At 37.8% G+C, this 18,999-nt stretch overlaps 1 protein-coding gene across 1 annotated transcript in view; it reads left to right on the top strand.

The window, feature by feature from the left end:
• The window catches only part of LOC122809290 (carcinoembryonic antigen-related cell adhesion molecule 2-like), a 443,608-nt gene that overhangs the window by 125,429 nt on the left and 299,180 nt on the right, over positions 1-18,999 (top strand). Inside the window, exon 4 of the mRNA XM_044080666.1 lies at positions 15,842-16,189. Coding sequence (XP_043936601.1) covers positions 15,842-16,189 — 348 coding nt within the window. The remainder of the gene's footprint in view (positions 1-15,841; positions 16,190-18,999) is intronic.

Raw genomic sequence — 18,999 nt, forward strand, 5'->3', positions numbered from 1 at the left:
GACCAACGTAGATAATAATCTCTCCTTTGATAATCACGTTGCCAAAGTGGTTAGAAAGACCTTCTATATAGCCCACCTTATCATGAAAGGGTTCGCATCTAGATCAAGAGAGGTCATTGTGCCCCTCTACTCGTCACTCATCAGGCCCATAATTGAATACAATGCCCCTTTTGGGATGTACCTTACCCGACACCTGCAGCAACTGGAGAGACCCCAAAAGTACCTCACCAAGAGGATCATGGGCTACAAACAGATGTCCTATGTAGCTCGACTAAAGAAACTCCAGCTCTACTCAGTTGCTTACCGCCTACTCAGAGGCGATCTATGCCTGACATACAAAGCCATGTCAAACCCAGAATTAATGGACATGCTCCACCTCAAAAAATCCAAGTCCCTTAGAGCTACATGCTCCAGGGACCTAAACCTCAGCACAAAAATAAATAGGACATGCTGGAGGGACAGATTCATTTCCCAGAGGCTCCCATCACTCTGGAACAGAATCCCAATTCATGTTAGACATAGCCCCTCACTGACCCTCTTCAAGCGAAATCTGGACGTGTGGATGGGAAATCACAAATTCACCCCTGGAATCTCTTCTGTGTCCCTGCTAGACAGAGGCACAGTAAACTAATCTTAAAAGGGTACCATCTGTGACCTACTTTACAGAGGCACAGTAGGCTAATCTAATAGGGATGCAGAAGCCAAATAGACTCTGGCTAGGCTTATAAATACCCTAGGGCAGATAGCCTAGTATCTACCTATGAACCTATGAACCTATGATAACTTTGTAGGTATTTGAAATCCTTTTCTTTTTAAGGAGAAGTAGTTTCCACAGTGCCTTGCAAGTTGAGATATCCTTATCAGTTATCATTGGGTGATCTAGGAACATATGCACTAACTCCCTGATTTGTCTTAATATGATTGTATATTTTTTTGGTAAGTTCATGTTAACTCTCATATCAGAGATGGTCTGTTGCTTGAAAAGGAAGAGGTCAGAGATGCTTGTATTCCTGAGAAAGGGGTATTGGTCTAAGTTTAACATGTGGCCATTCATCTTTAAATTAGGGTTGAGATGTAGTGGTTGTAGAGTGTTTAAAGAATGAAGCTTGTAGAAGGTTTAGAGAATGAAAAATATTTTGTAGTGACTTAATATTAGATTTAATGCCATTATGCAACTTAGTCTTACCCAAGTTTTCTTTATTCAAAAAAGGGAGAGCAGAGGGATTGAGGTTTAGAGATTTGACATAGTTGTTAAAGAGTATAACCCAGGCTGGACACCACGTAGTGTATTCCTTATTGTAGGAAGCAATGTTTATGATTCTACTACCATTGATTATTTCATAATATAATTTAAAATCCGGCAACCCAAGACCTCCTTGCTCCGTAGGAAATGTAAGTTTTGTGTAACTAATCCTAACAGATTTAGGGGACCATAAGAATTTTGAAATGAATGAGAAAATAGTTTTAAAGAATTTGTTGTGTAGGGTAATATTTCTCGCATTGAAAATATATAAAAATCTAGGAAGTATGTTCATTTTTATGATTGCCATTCTAGCTAGGAATGGAAGTTTAAATTTGGCCCATCTGTTTAAGTTGTTTTGAACACTCAACCACAATTTAGCCATATTGCCCTGATATTGAGCTTAATGCTCCTGGAAAAAAGATATTCCCAGATAGTGGAAGTGTTGTTTAATGTTTATGCCTGTAGGAGAGAATATGTTTGGGAATGGGGAAGACATATTTATCAGGAATATTAATGATTTATCTCTACTGAGTTTGTAGTTTGCTAATTTGGAAAAGGTGTTAATAAAGGACATAATTTTCTCAAGATCGGAACTAGGTAAAGTAAAGTAGATGTTTAAATCATCGGCATATGCTGATAGGGGAAGTTTAGTGTTAAATAGAACAGGAATGTGATGGAAGTTTTTCTGTTTGATTAGTAAGAATAAGAGTTCAATATATAGGTTGAATAATAACGGAGAGAGGGGACATCCTTGCCTAGCACCGTTTTCAGTTTCAATTCTGTTAGATATCTGGTTATATATTTGTAATATAGTGTATGCATTAGAGTACATAGTTTTAATCTTGTTAATAAATAAGTTTGGTATGTTAAAATGTGGAAGAATATCATACAGAAATTCTGTACTGATTCAGTCGAAGGCTTTAGATGCATCAATAGCTAGAGTGTACAGAGGGCTTTTGGCCAGGGAAGAGAGAGAGATCATAGCATCTAATGTAAGGGTGTGGTCTATTGTTTGTCTGTGCATAATAAAGTCAGATTGTTTGGGTGAAACAATACTGGAAATGGCTGCTTTGAGTCTATTGGCAAGAATTGTGGCCAAGATCTTCATATCCATGTTAACAATAGAGATGGGTCTATATTCCCAAGGGTTTTTCGAATCAGCATTATGTTTAGGGATAAGGATAGTTCTAGATGCGTTAAGGTGGATGTCTTTAATTCCAACTCTGGTAATATGATTAAACAGCAGAAGCAGAGCTTTGGAAATTTTGGGTGTGAAGGATTTATAAAATTCGTCCGTGAAGCCATCTGGTCCAGGGGATTTGTTAGTTTTTAAGTTATTAATTGCCAGTATAATTTCTTGTCGTGTAATTTCCCTGTCAAGGGAGTCTTTTTGATTCTTAATTAGCTTGGAGAAGGATAAGTTGTTTAAGAAGCTTTGTAGTTCTGCTTTGTCGATAGGGCCTTCAGGAGGACTGTAACGTTGAGAGTATAAGGATTCGAATAGTTTAAGAATATTGTGCATATTCTGATATCTTTTCCCCTGATAAGATATTTCCGAGATAAAGGGAGATGTTCTATTTTGGTTTATCACTCTGGCTTAAAATTTAGAGGGGAATTGGGCCAATTCCGAGTAATTTGCTAAGGTTTTTATCTCCTGAAAGGTAAGATTCTCAGCTTGCAAAGATACAAGTTCCTTTTGTAGTTGAATCATTTTATTCTCAGATTCAAGTGAGTATTTTAGTTGTATTTTGGCTTCAAGCTTATATATTTTATTTGTTATATCTGCTTCATTTTTATTATATAGGTTCTTGTAGTATGATGCTTTGTTTATAAGGAATCCTTTAATCATTGCCTTGGTGGCTGCCCAGAAAAAGTCTAAAGAGGTTGAGTGGGAATTACAGGACTGGAGAAATTGATCCATGAGAGAGTATTTCTTCCTTCTTTAAAAGGTTAGGGTTAGTCGCCACCAAATAGCTTTGTTATTTAAGGATCTTGATGAGGGCCGGTGAATAGAAAGGGAGATCTTGGAGTGGTCGGAAAGGCATCTAGGGTCAGTGAAAAATGAGATGTCAAAATTACTAAATGTTGAGGAAATTAGGAAGAAGTCCAGCCTGGACCAACTTTTATAACAATTAGAGAAGAAGGTGAATTTGTTATTTTTTGAGGAGCCGTTTAGAAAGATATAAGGGTCAAATAAGTTATAGTCTTCTTTCAATTTGGATATGGTTATGTTGCATATTTATTATAATTAGCCATAATATTAGTCCTGTCCTTTTTTGGATCCTGGATAAAGTTTCAATCACCCCCCCACAATGTAATAATGGTTAGGAAATGATGAAAGTAATTTGTAAATTGTCATAATAAAATGTTGTTGCCCTGAGCAGGGGGTATAAATATTAATAAATAAGATAGGTTTATCTAAATGAGTGCAAGTTGTAGTAAAGTAACACAACCTTCCCTCTTTGTCTGAGTCAAAACTAATTATATCATATAGGAAATTATTTTTAATTATTATAGTGACACCTGCACTATTGGATTTAGCTCCAGATGCTATTATAGTTTTAACCCATGGTCTCCCTCTGTCCTGATCCCACTGGTGATTAAATAGGTGCATTTCCTGGACAAATATAATATTAGAAGCAGATTCAAACACCATATGCATAAAACGTTTTTTTATTGGATGCTTATAACCCTTTAATGTTCCAAGACTCTATATTGAGCATTTGTGCACTATATAATAAAAAGTAAGTAAAATGTGAGATATGGAGAATGTAAAGCTGATTAAGGGTAACAACAATTTAAACAAGGGTGTTTGGGCAATGATAAGAAACTCTTCCTGCTTTAAACCCGTGCCTAACCACCTCCCAACTGGCCCGGAAGGGGCTGGGATATTAAGAGTTAATGTGACATAGGAAAGCCTTTTACAAAAACTCTGTGACCCCACCCAAAAGGTGAGACTAATATATCCCAGAGTGGCCCAACTATAACTACAGAATCTAAAATGCATAACAATTCCAAACAGGTATACTTTATATTCTTTTAAAGAATTGCCTCTGTCCTACGTGATAATTTTAAGCAAAATCTCATCAAATCTTCTTCCCAAAACTTTTGCTAATATTTTTGTACCTAGATTTAGTAGAGAGATTGGTCTATAGTCAGAAAGCTTTATTTTGTTCCCTTTTTCTTTAGGTATAATCACAATCTTGGCATGCTTCATAGGATCATAGGTAAGTACTAGGCTAGCTGCACTTGCAGGCCAGTTTTAGCCTAGCCAATTTCCCTTTTTGTGCTTGAAGTAACCTATCCCATTTGGTTATAGACTGGCCTTACCCATCCCATGGTCAATAATTTTATATTGCTCCTAATAAGAACAACTGGAATCATACCATTGATAATTTGAGTGGATCAATGCATAGGATAATGCATTTAAGAGCTGTCTCTGTCCATTAGTAGTAGAAGGGTCAGTCCTGGGAAAGATTTTCTATTCCCTATCCGTAGATCTAAGTTGTGCTTGAAAATAGACAACGACGAAGGATGAGCTTTAATGTGTATGAGAGTCTGCATTTGTAGTATCCTCTGTGAAATATACATATACCACCAAACCATCCTGTTGATGTTGCAGAAGAGGTTTAGATGTCTAGACTGAGAATTTGTGATACCACTTGACTTACCGATGTGCAGTAAATCCGTCAGCAATGGGTCAGAGGATGCCTTGCATGTCAGACACAGATCACCTCTTAGCATTTTGTAGGAGTATAGTAACAGAGCTTTGAGTCGGACCATGTAGGACATATTGTTTAGGCCTTGTATCCTTTATCTAAGGTATCTCTGTGAGTGTTTCAGTTGCATGTGTTTGGACAGATATACACCAATGGGGGTATTATATTCAATGACTGGCATAATAAGAGCTGAGTAAAGGAGGACAGTGACATCCCTAGATCTAGACACAATCCCTTTGTTATAAACTGTGCAATATAGAAGGACTTTCTTCCAGCAATGGACAGACATTCATGAAAAGTTAGGTCATTATCCACATAATTTCCCAAATCCTGAAAAGCTGGGTCAGCTCTCTCATATTCTGTGACAGTGATCCCTGTTCTCTGATTTGAGTGCATGCACAATAAGTCATGTAATAATATAGGTATCACGCAGCTCAGTAAGATTAACATCAATCTTGTTCATGCTAGAGGAATAAGATCTTGACCTAATATTATTATCAGAATGAAATAATATGTTTATAGGTTCATAGGTTCATAGGTTTATGCTAGGCTATCTGCCCTAAGGCATTTATAAGCCTAGCCCAAAGTTTTTTGGCTTACACCACCCCTTATATGAAAAAATACTGTGCCCATTAATTTGTTGTGCCTCTGTCCAGCAGTGACACAGAGATGATTCCCGGGGTAAACCTACAATCTCCCATCCACAGGTCAAGATTTCTCTTGAACAGAGCCAGCGAGGTGCTCTGCCTCACATGGACCGGGATTTTATTCCACAGCATAGGGAGTCTCTGAGTGATAAATCTATCCCTCCAGCACGTCCTATAAATATAAATCCGTGCTAAGGTTTAAGTCGCTTGCTCTAGTGGTTTTGGTGGATTTGGATTTTTTGAGGTGGAGCATGTCCATTAATTCCGGGTTGGACATGGCCTTGTATGTCAGGCACATGTCACCTCTGAGCAGATGGTATGCGACTGAATAGAGCTGGAGTTTCTTCAATCTGGCAGCATATGACAGATTTTGGAGTCCCTTTATCCTTTTGGTGAGGAACTTTTGGGGTCTCTCCAATTGCTGCAGATGTCGGGTGAGATACATCCCAAATGGGGCATTGCACTCGATCATTGGTCTGATAAGTGAAGAGTACAGGGGAACAATGACCTCACTAGATCTGGATGTGAATCCCTTCATGATCAGGTGGGCAATGTAGAAGGTCTCTTTAACCACTTTAGCAATGTGAGTGTCAAAAGAAAGGCCACTGTCAACCTGGGTCCCCAGGTCCCTGATAACCTCTTCTGTGCTTAGTGGATTGCCACCTATATGGTAGCTTGGGGTTACCTTGTTTTTCCTGAAGGGTATGACTATACATTTTTTGGCGTTTAACTTCAGGCCAAGGCTCTGGCACCAGCTATCTGTTTCCGTGAGTCCCTTCTGAAGGATATCCATGTCCGATGCACTTTCCACTATGGCACCCAGTTTGCAGTCGTCTGCAAACTTTGTCAGCCATAGTCCTCCCATGTTGGCCTGTACTTCTGAGAAGTAGATGCCGAACAGAACAATAGGGGGCCAAAGACCGAGCCCTGTGGGACACCACTTGTGACCGGCTTGGAGTCTGACATAGCGCCAGCAACTCTTACCCTGTGGGTTCTGTCCTTAAGCCAGTTTGCAACCCATCTTGTGACATATGGGTTTACATTTAAGCTGGTAAGTTTTTCTACAATACCCGAGTGGGGTATTGTGTCAAAAGCCTTTGCAAGGTCAAGGTAGGCTGTATGGACTGCCTTTCCCTCATCAATGGCCTTGGTGACTGTTTCGAAGAAGTTGACCAAGTTCAAAAGGCATGATCTGCCCTTGATGAAGCCAAACTGGGTCGGGTCCAATGTCTGCAAGTCCCCTATATCTTTGTTTATGAGCTCCATTATGATCCTCTCCATAGCTTTGCAGACTAGACTTGTTAAGCTTATGGGGCGGTAATTACCAGGGTCTGTAGAGGCACTCCCTTTGTGGAGTGGGACCACAGTTGCCGTGCGCCACTCCTTGGGCACGTATCCTGTGGTAAGGCTGAGATTAAACAGCTGCCTTATGTGCGGGTTTAATTCCTCATTTAGCTCGTGTAGCACACAGCCGGGGACACCATCTGGTCCCATTGATGCTGTGTTTTTAGCTTTAGAGAGAGCAGCTTTCACCTGCGCATTTGAGATGTCTGGGAGGCTACACTCCGCTGGGATAGTTATCTCTCCTTTAGGGGAGAGGGGTGAAGTTTGCACTGAACCTGTCTGCCAGTATGTTGGCAATGTCTGTGGGTTCAGTGATTTTTGTATCATTTTGGACTAATTCTGAGCATATCTGGGAGTTTCCACCCAGGTTCCTAACATAGCTGAAAAAGGCCTTATGATTGTCCTTTGAATCCATGGCAATTTTTCTCTCAAAATTGGCCTTAGTTGATTTTATGAGTGCTCGTATTTTTTTACTAATAATGATCAGGGGTGACTTCCTTTTATGGATTTTGTTCTATCATGTAATAGCTTTCTCCTCTTATTGTAAAGTTTGTTAATGGCTGGGCTCCACCAGACTGGACATTTGCCCTTTGTGAAAAGAGTCTTGGTTTTATTTGGGATTGCCTGATCCATGCAGTCCTGGAGGTGTTCATAGAAGGCATTTGTAAGGGCTTCCGCAGCTTGGGTTGTGGTTTCCACTGGCTCAGGGGCCTTGAAGGATACCACACCAGTCTTGAGTAATGTGAAGTTTGCTTTAGAGAAGTTCTTCACTGTGGTCTTTTTTGTTTGGGGTGGGGGCGGGATGTGGATTTCCAGTGAGATTAGTTTATGATCAGATCTCACCAATGAGGGATATACTTCCGGTGTGGAGCATTTTGTCCCCATGTTTGTGATAATGAGATCTAGTATATTTTCTCCTCTCGTGGGAACAGTGACTAGTGCAAGTATATCAGCATATAACAGTAAATGTATAAAGCAAACATACTACATGCACATTGAAATGTCTGACACCATCATACATAGATTAAATAACAGGATGTAGTGGACAGATCATAAGGTGTAAGCTTTATGCCCTAAATATGAATGTCTTCAGTTCAAAAACATTCAGTGCTCTTGCTTTTAGGTAAGGAAGGCATACAGTATTCTAGTTAAACATAAAACATACGTAAAATAATTTGCCCAGAAGACTCAACACAAGTAAAATCCACTGTTCCAAACATATAATCCTTTAAATATGAAGTTAGTAATTTCTAAATGCTCAGAATGTTACATGTATTCGAAAACTATGTCTTCAATTCAGAAAACCCGGTGGTGCTGTTGTAAAAATACAATAATACTTACATTTTTCACCCACTTGTTGTGGAAGAATCCAATGAGAGTTATGCTTGATTCTCATTTGTTTAATCCCTTTGCTTTCACCTGTTGCTTTTGTGGTGTACTGCCTTCACTAGAATCCAATGATTATGTCTTTGAAGCCCTTCCCTCACCCTATCTCTATTATACTTTATCAAATTTAATATTTCATCTTCTCTCCCCCTGTGCTGAAACAGTAGACAATTACTGCAGATAGTTATTTCCCTTGTCCAGTATATGTATCCTTTCAATTCTTTTCTAGATTGCATTCTGTGCAGAGTCTGCATGCCCTCCCTGTGGTCCAGTGACTCTTTAAAGACATGCGGGTAGGTGCATGTGTGCGTGTGTGTGTACATGTGCGTATGCGCGTGTGCGCGTGTGGGTGTGCGTGTGTGTGCCTTCTGTGAAGGTTGGGCACGAGGCCGCCAACTCGACACAGTAAAAACACCACTGCCAAACCATCTGCAGTCCGGTAATCTGCTGTGGTAACCCCTAATTGGGAAAAGCCGAAAGAAAAAGAAAAAATGATACTATCATGTTGAGAAGGTTTACACATGTTGCTTTATGCAGTAGAGTCATGCCAAAGAGACACGGTTTCACTGAAGTAATACAATCTGCTAGTCTCCATTTTTTGATAACTGCATGCTCTCTGACTGTTTCTGCAGGCTATTATTTTTAGCACTGTTTTTATTTATTTATTTATTTATTTTCCTAGCTGACTGAACAGGGACAATCTCCTCATCACTTTTTGTTTTTTTTTCTTCCCATTCCATGTGTTTGTAAGAATAATATGCTCCAGTCCCTTTCTGGGCCCATTTGCCTTGTAAAACTGCCAGGCATCAGCGACATTACTAATGTTCTGATCTTATTAGTAATGTAGCAGGATGCAGAATATGTGCAGCGAAGCCCTGTTCAGAAACTTTCTTTTGAGAAATGTTGCCTCTTTGCATTGTCAATGTAAGCTTGTAGAAAATCTTTCATAAATTTGAGGGGATATTGCTGCCAAGTATAATCTCTGTTTCTCCTACTGTACTGAATAATCCAGTCCCTTGTCTGGAATGAACTAAGTGTCATAAACAGGTGTCTGGGGGATACTGACTCCGATTTTCTTCTGCCAACTTTTTGAATTCTTTCCACTCTAAAGAAATAGTTAGGTGAAAGTTTCATTCTGTTTGTTTATTGTACCTACAAATGCTAATAATTTCCCTGGATTAACACTTCTCAGAACTCTAATAATACAGACATTGCACTTTCAACTCTGATTTTCCAAATCATTGATTTTAAGGTACAGGTCATGTATGCATTTCTCAAGTTCTCATCTTTTGTCTGTTTCTGTAACAACAACCTGTTATATTTTTTATTTGTTTTCCACATTATCCATAAATTGGTTCTGCGTGGATACAACTGCAGAGTTAGCAAAGAAGAATGGCAGGTCTCCATGTTGTGGACCATCACAGAGAGAATCTCAGACAAGAAAACCTACTTTGTCCTATATTTGTCTGTTTGAAGCACACCAGTTGTACATTATGTGCAGAAGCAGAAATTCCTTCCATTACACTTTCAATTTTTAATGAACCAAAGATTATGTAACTGCTGTTATTTGTTTAAAACAGTCAGTCAGTGTGGAGAGAGAGAGATCAAGCTAGGCTGCCATTTCTCCTTGGGCCAAGACACTCCACCCCTCCCCCCAGCTTCTGGTTTTAAATTTAGATTAAAAAAAAACAGGAAGGAAGGAATGAATATTTCTCCCTTATGTCTGTAGTAAGGAGGGATACTGGAAGGCATTTCTAGAAGTTTGACAGGAAATATGGGATTAATAGTAGGGAGTTTATCTATCAATAATTGTGTAAAGTTAAATTTCATTAAATAAAGTTAAGCTTATTTTTAAATGCTTCTTTAATCTTAATGTATAAAGTGAAACATGATCTTTTCAGTGTTTTTGATAACAACCTTGTTCACATTCTCCTGAGAGTGAATAAAGCCATAGGTATTGAATTGCACAGCAGGAACAAGATCCTGGAACCCAGCATTGGTTCAAATATTTGACAGTCAGTATTCAAGGTTTATATTTAAATCCAAATTTAGTGATTGCAATTTTGGTGAACAAAATTTGTTAAAATAGAGTCTTCCAACTTCTAACTTTATTTTAAAGTGCAAACAGGGTTTCCTCAGATGCTGTGGGCAATAATTAAAAATGTAACACTACTGAGCTCCTGCATTCTAAACCAATCCTCCTTCCATGATCACTTGCAACTTCAGGTGCTGCTGTATTATGTCATGTTTTCCGAACAATTTAAAAGCAAGTACAAGTTTTGAAAAATACTTTAATAATTTCACATTTGTTCCTCAAACCATGAGGGTGGCATATTGAAGTGTGAGCAGCTGTCTTCTGAACTGTCATCATAGTGGAACTTATCCTCATGTCTGAAGTACTTGAGTACACTAATCTAGTTCATATAAAACCTAAGTATGTATATATGGATGCATTTACCTCTCAATTCAGTCTTAAATCAGTGAACTAAAATGCATTGCTGTGGAAAGCCAGAAACATTCCAAACAGCTTGATATAGCAGTATATGACATGGCCTTGTGGCTTCAAGAAGAAGAGCTGCAGCCCAAAACAGTTTTTGGTTTCTCAAAATGATCAAAAAAAAATCAGGAGGACTGAAGCAGCCACATCGGTATCCATTTGTTGGGATTCCAGGAGATATGTGAGGGGTACTGGATTTGGTGGCTTTCCCTGCAGCATGGATACCCACTGTCAATGGGCTTCATTCAAACATACTTCTAGTCATAGCATGAATGCACACATCTTTAGTTACTAAGCTGGAATACAGAGCTAAGGCATGACTAAGTGTCACCTACTTTTTTCATACACAAAATGGAAGCTTATCTTTTGGTCTGCCTAGGAAACTGCAGCACAATATGCTGGCAGAAAATAAGGTTTAATAATAAGTCTTTGACTCTAATAGCACTGTAAAGGAAAGTGTGTTGCCACCTTAATTAGCTCCTACATTCCCAGAGAATACTGACCGTGGCATTATACCCAATTTGGCTTAAGATCACACTGTTGGAGGGCAAAATATTTGATTCATTAGAATGTATTACGGAGTCCCTTAAAGCTGAAGGAATTATAAAATGAACCAAGTATGTGGATTAGAGCAGGTCAGCGTGAAAAACATGGTATGAATCAGCATGGAGAACATCAAACTCCCTGTATTCTCAGACATTGAGAACCCCATGCCAGTACTGGAAAGCCCTTCAGGTCTCCTTATTTGATAGGCTGTGCCTGGAGTACATTGGTGTTCATCCATGTACACTGACATTGGACATCTCAGTGGAGAGCCTACAACTGTGCTTTGCATAAGTTCATAAGGACGTATGTAGTCATTTCTCAACAACAGTGAAAGGTCTTACAGAATGCTCTATAAGGGATTCCCACCCAAACGTCTCAACTTTTTTTTTTCTGCTTTTGGATAGCTTGCTTCTACTATCCTCAGTTTTTTCCTCATTACCAATTTATAGTCCCACATAACTACAGATTGTGAAGATGCAATGTATATAATATAAGCAAGCAATAATGCCCAACAGGGTGTGTGTTAATGTGGAATTAATGCCTGCCTAGTGGTGTTGTGAGGCCTGATGCCACAGGTGGAAGGCCTCTATATCCCTGGAATGGCATTAATTGCACATTAACATACACCATGGAGGGCATTATTGGGCTTAGAGAATGGGCTGTCTGTAAAACTGTTGTGTTTTATGTACTTATTTATATTTCTTTTCATACTTTATTTTTTCTTATATATTTTGAATGTAAAATAATTCCTCTGTTTAATGTTTCTAAGTTGCTGTAGTATATGTAAATGATGTTAGAGGAAGCATTTTACGTACAAAATATATAATTTTTAAAAAATATCTAGATATTTGCTTTATTTTTGGTCCCTTACTGCTAAAATGGTTTCTTGCCAGTCATTTGGGGATTGAAGTCACAAAATAATGACATATGTTTGACTTTCAGACTTTATTTCCCTCGGAATATTCATGTTAACACAAATCCTGTTATTTAACTTGCATTTTAAATTTTTTATTTAAAATCTGTTCCTATTTTGGAGCCTTTCTTCCCCCTTTATTTCATGCCTTATCCACATTTCTTGAGCTAAAAGGTGAAGAGGTATGCAATCCTCGTATCTGCTGTTGCCAGTGGTCCATCATCTCACTGTCTCTCCCTATGTCACACAGACAGCACCCCCCCAACACCCTTGCCCTTCAGAAAACGTATGCTAAATTGTATGACCAGAAGCTTTGACCCAGGGCTGTTGGGCTTTATCTTGGGCATACATTGTCCATTAGAGGCTCATAGACCGTTCATACTGCTAGCATGTGCCCATGGCATAGGTCAGAACAGGTTTAGTCCTCAACCCAGTTATCACCAGCAAATACTTATGTCTATTTTTGGCAACATTAGTTGATTTTACCAGATCATCTAAAGCTCGTTATTTATGCTGTAGAATGGCTACTCCATCCATGATGCACAGTCTGTGATTGGTATTGTCCTATGTAGGAGGATTTTGTGCACCCCAGCTGATACCCAAAGTATTTGGTCTACACAACTCTTCCCTAATAGGCTGTTGCCAACAACTTCATTCAGTTTTAGGTTCACTTTGTTGGCATATGTTTCAGGTTTGAAGTGGGAACACACAGCATGTTTTTGGGAAGAACTCCACACAGACATAGAGACAATGTACAAACTCCACACAGGCACAGACTGGTTAAAAGAATCAAGCATTGAACCTTGTGCTTAGAAGGTGAATACCTTAACCATAATACCAGCCGTCTCAGGGGACTATGCACTGTCTCTGAAATTGTTATATGGGGAGCATTCCCTCTTCTCCAAGGTACACTTGGGAGTTTCTTTATATAATTAGTGGGGATGTGGAATGTGAAGCCCTAATACTGAGGATGTAGTGATGTTTGTCTCTGTAAAAAATGCTTTTTTGAAGTTTAATAGTGAGTTTTGCCCTTCATTTTTATTTTCTAAATATTGCACTTAATTTTTCCAAGTTTTAGGAACCGCACTAAAAAGTTTAAAATTCCAAAAGGGCACCTTTTTGAGTTGTATATTTGTTTCAAACAATTGCAATACATTTGTTTGTTATACTAAAAACAATGACTTTTTGTTCCATCTAATCATTTTAATCTGTTTATTTAATTTGTAGACTCAAATAACAAGGGAAATAGCAGGAACTGTTTACTAGAAAACCAATGTACTGAAGAAACGAATGGTCCAGGCACACCTGAAATGTCTTAAAACAAATTTATTGTACAAAATAATATACAAGCGCTTTTACCTGCCCAATACAAGGCTTTTCCAAATATTGAAAGAGCCTTGCAATGGGCAGGTGAAAGCACTTGAATAAGCCTTGCAATGGGCAGGTGAAAGCACTTGTATACTGGTTTTTACAATAAATTTGTTTTAAGCCATCTCAAGTGTACCTGGACCATTAGTTTCTTCAGTACATTAATTTGTAGACTCAGCAATTTATGTGACCTAACCATCTACTTGCAAATAGAACAAGTAAATGTTTGGTAGTGCATGCAGTGCCATGATTATTCTCCAGTATCAGGAAAAAGGCAAGCTAGTTAAGGGCTACTCTAGCACCAGACCCAATATTAACAGCACTTAGAAAGGTGCTTAATTCTTAAGCATCTAAGTGCTGCTAATACTGAGTCTCATGCTAGGCACTGAGTATTGACAGTGGTAGCCTCTAAGAGACAAATGGCAGATGTAAAAACAGATTAGTTTTCTTCCCTGTTGTGTATGCCTCTCAACTTGACTTGTCCATGGTAAACTTGTTTCATTTGTTTTATTGTTCAGAAATGCATATTGATGCAAAACCTGCCCTTCTGTTTACATTTTAAGTGAATTAGAGCAATATTTAAAACCGTTGCCTGCTTTTTTTTAATCTTTTGTAATACTCATAAAATGTTAAACAAATAAGTTGATAGATGTTTTGCTACTATTTGTTTGATGGTGCTTCCTAAGGGCTTTACCAGATTTCATATCCGATAATCCGATAAAACGCTTTGCATTTTTTTTCTTTTTTTCTATAACTAGTAATACATCAAGCAGATTAAGATCCATGCATTGCAAAGAATTATGACCTGGTCTCTAATCATAACCACTGATTATGAGTTCTCAGTATAGATGCCAAGATTCACCTCTCGGACTTCGCTTTTGAGGTGAATTTCTTGGAATCCACATCTCAAACACATAATGCTGTTACAATCCAATCTCCAGTCATAATCCACTATATCTGTCTCCTAGCCATTTAGAAACATTACTAACGAAAACAGATTTCTTGTCTTTTCACAGCTCACAGGGCTCTTTTCTTGAAAGATTAAAAAAACATTATTTAGAAAGACTTCATTCAGCTGTGGCCTAGCTGAAGAATCAAAAGACAAAAGGTTGTTCAGTCATTGTTATCTGGGCCAAATCCATTCATCCATACATACAAGCACACACACATGGATGTATATTAACACACTTAGCATGCATAATGCCGACTGAAACAGATGGTTAACATGTGCTTGAGATCAACAGCCATGGTGTAGGGGAATATTCCCTTTCCTCTAGGACTGTACAGTCTCAGAGTTAGTATATATAAGTAGCAGGGGGTTTGGGGGTACCGGGTTTCTTGCCCCTGCAAAAACACTTGCTGTTGATTTAGCTGACTGTGGGGTAATCCCTTTAGCACATGCACAAAGTGTCAATGTTACATCGTTCGACGATTTGACATTGACATTACAAACAAACACATACACACACACACACACACACACACACACACACACACACACACACACACACACACACACACACACATATTTACAATGGAAAAATGGTAGAAAACACAGTTTGGCTTTCCGGATTGAGCTCCATTTGTTTTAAATATTTATTTTATTTGATAACCAGCCAAGCAGACTGGTCCAAAGATCATTTTCAGCTACACTATGATTCAAAAGCACTATGTTTACAACATGTGAAGGTAGACATAATCTTTTGCAAAATGCAGAAAAATGTACAACAGCCTAAATATAATTTAAGCATAGCAGCTTGAATGTAAGTATCATGAACTAACATGTATCACTCTGATGTCTCACTGAATTATTTAGACCACATCGATATTTATTAAGTTACAGGATCACCAGTTTTCCTTAAAATACTTCCATCTATATGAATAAGTTACATACTCAGAAAACACAGTCTTAAACAAAGTCAGTTTGGTCTGATTTTTGAGGTAACATGATAAGAGACTCAGTGTAGATAATTTCCTTGAGAAAGGCCTTTTTAATTGCCTTGTAAGAAAAATGATTTTAGGTAATTTTATTGATTTGTTTTGCTGAAAATGTGATAGCTGTAACACCGTGACCATTTGTAATATCCCTTCACAGAAACAGTTAAGGATCTGTGTCAGCTGACTTTTACCCTCAGTATTCCATGCCGACAACAAACTGACCTGCATATTTCTGTTTAGTCTCTCTGTTTCAGGTGCTCCTTGCCCAGACTCAGATTGATGTACCCAGGAACACTGTTTATGCAGCAGAAGGAGGAAATGTAACACTCTCAGTTCGTAATCTAACAGCCATGTATATGATGTCATGGACATCTCCAAAGAGTGAACAGATTATAACTTTCATTGATGGCAAAGTGTTGACAAAGCCTCAGACAAACTATTCAGGTAGAATTACACTAATTCCTGATAATGGCTCACTGATTATCACATCAGTTTTAAAGAGTGATGGAGGAAATTATACCATCAGCATGGAGCCTGTTACTCCTGGTGGACCAATAAATCAAATGATAATTCGTCTGATAGTCTTTGGTAAGTGTTTGCAAACAAAATATAACTTATCTTTGCCTTTCATGTTCATTAAATTATTTAGAATGTGTTTATGTTGGGATTACAAACTTACTAGCTAAGAGGTGACATTTAATGCACAAGTTCTGTTGATATTCCATTCAGCATGCTGGAACCTTTGATGATATTATGTATAAAAACCAGCACGATTGCTTATAGTTACCAAATATTATGTACAAAGATCAGCGGAGATGCAATTACAGTTATATCGTGTATAAACATCAGCAGTAGAACAGTTGGGTATATTGCTGTTATTATTGTTATATCCATAGATTAGCAGTTGAATAATCAGTAACTTTACACATATTTTTTAATTTCTCCAAATGCTTAAGTTTTTGCATACCTTGATGGCAGTGGACCCCATTCCTAAGCCAGAGTATAATTAAAGTTCATGAAATCAGTTTGGGATCAGTCACTGACACTTGATAAGTGCTCTTTTCAGCACCTGCAGTGCACCCAGCATTGCCTCTTTTCACAGATCATAGGGGGTTATTTTTATTGGTAGCATATCTAAATATGTTTGCAGATTCTTTTTCATTAGCCCAGTTGCTCCTACTACAACTGGAACTATCTGTGTACCGTTTTTCTACATTGTTCTAGATTCCACTTGCATGTCTTGATATTTTATATAGTTATGTTTAGCTGGGGGTAGGAATTTCAATAATGAATGCTGTTTTTGTTTTTTCTGCTTGAACTACAATATCCGGTCTGTTTGTTTCTACCTTCTTAGCTGTTGGTACTTTGTCATTTTTCAGCAATTCTTTGTGGTTAATGCTTCTAATGTCTGTCAACTACCTGTGCGTTATAAAGTATACATAGTCTCCAGTGTAACAACTTGCTGCATTGTTAAGTATTTCAGTATACAAACATTCTGCCATAGGTGTAGTTCAGCTTTCAATAAGATGTGCAGTTGTTTCTAGTTTTGTACTGCAAAACTTACATTTTGTCTGTTTCTCATACTTTTTCTATGGATTTTGTGAATCATCTGGTATGTAGCCTACTATCTTGGTTTGCTAATATAACCTTTCATCTTCAGCATGTAGCTTTTCCAGTAGATCTCTATATGTAGTGCTGTGACTGTTGTTTTTCCATGTAACTTTTCTTTTTTCCTTGAACCTGCGCTCTGTATTCTTTTTTTTGCTCTTATCCAGATATTTTTGTGGCCAGTCAGTCGCCCCAAAGCTGTTAGCTAAAAAAGGAAGTTCAAATTGATTTACAGTGTGAACTTCATTCCTAGATGTCAACACAGTGTTATGTATTACCTTTAGTGCTCTAAAATGTTCTTTATGAGCTTTATTCTCATTTCTTCATTATGCATCACTGTCTCTTCATCTTTTCCAATTTGTGCACCCCCCTCTTATTCAAATGTTTTAATATCATATTCCTCTGTAAGTTTATATTTTCTCTATTCTTCTATTTTCCTGCTTCAAATATTGCATTTGCACATCTGTTGAGACTAAATGACATTCATATGTCATCTGAGAAAGTTTTAATGAGTTGTAGCTGCTCTTTCAGGCGTTTATCTGATGAACTATACAGTTTTAGATCATCGCCAAAAAGTAGATCACATATCCTTTGGTAGGATGATTTTCTTGGAGTCAAGCTGAAAAGGTGATGAAGGCTGCTAAATTAACATCTTGATGGGCTGAGAGTAAGATAAACTGTAAGGGTGACAAAGAATCTCCTGCAATATTCCACACTGGATTTTCACACCTTGGATAGAAACTTGTCCTTTTTGTGGTTCAACTGCAAAGTTGTTTGCCTCTTCTTCATAGTAACTGCAATAAAATCTACCAGTGTGTGATGCATCTTGGACATTTGTAAGCATTGCATAATCCAGGAGTGAGGAAAACTAATAAATTATTTTTTTGTAATCTTTCCATGCCATACTGAAATGCTTGTTCTTTTTATAGGTCTACATTATCACTTTGTTTATCAATAGATGATCCTTTGTTTCATATCAATTTCTTTTATTCTTCTTCTGTTTTAAGGCTATGATTACATTTTTATCTAAATGATTCTATATGTTATCTACATCAATTTCTGTATATAACGTATATGTCATTGAGAGACAAGTTACTGCATGATGTCTCTTAGGGTAGTCTGTACATTCAGTTTTAAGCATGAGTATGGCTTCCCCGTTATTAGCCAATCTGGTGTCATTTCAGGGTGTACATAAAAGTAGATTTCTCTCAAGATTAAATCACCACAAGACAATGATGTTAATATCTTTAACCAAAAGTTAGGTAGGGCATCTGAATGGAGTGTTTACCATTTGGGAGCCTTTCTTAACCTTTTCTCTGTCCTAGTAGCAGCTACTTCATTGCAGTCTATATCTTCTGGATCAGAATGTCTTAATTGTTCTTTTACTTCTTTTATCCACGCTGCCTACTTGTTGGGTTCATCTGTCTCCTCATAGATATTTCTCCAGAGTGTATTAATTTCCTCTATTCTTGTTGGTGTCTCTTTTATTAATATTTTCTTTCATAGTTTCCTGTAGAATTTCTTTGGGTAATCCTTAACCTGTTTGTTTTGTGTCCCTACTTTTCATTCATCAGTTTCTCTCCTGAGCTTTTCAGCCTGCACACATTTTTTTAATGTATTATTACAGCTGGTGTAACTCAAACCCTAATCTGTTTTGATGCTGTGTTTTTGTTTTAGTTCATTCACTTTTCTAAATTTTAGATCAATTTCCTTTTTATACATTCCTCCAATAATGATACCTATTTTCTTCACTGTTTCATAATTGCTTCTTGTCATTACTTACATGGTGG

Source organism: Protopterus annectens, chromosome 8.part0, assembly GCF_019279795.1.
Source record: "Protopterus annectens isolate FY-2018-M chromosome 8.part0, PAN1.0, whole genome shotgun sequence".
Taxonomy (NCBI): Eukaryota; Metazoa; Chordata; order Ceratodontiformes; family Protopteridae; genus Protopterus; species Protopterus annectens.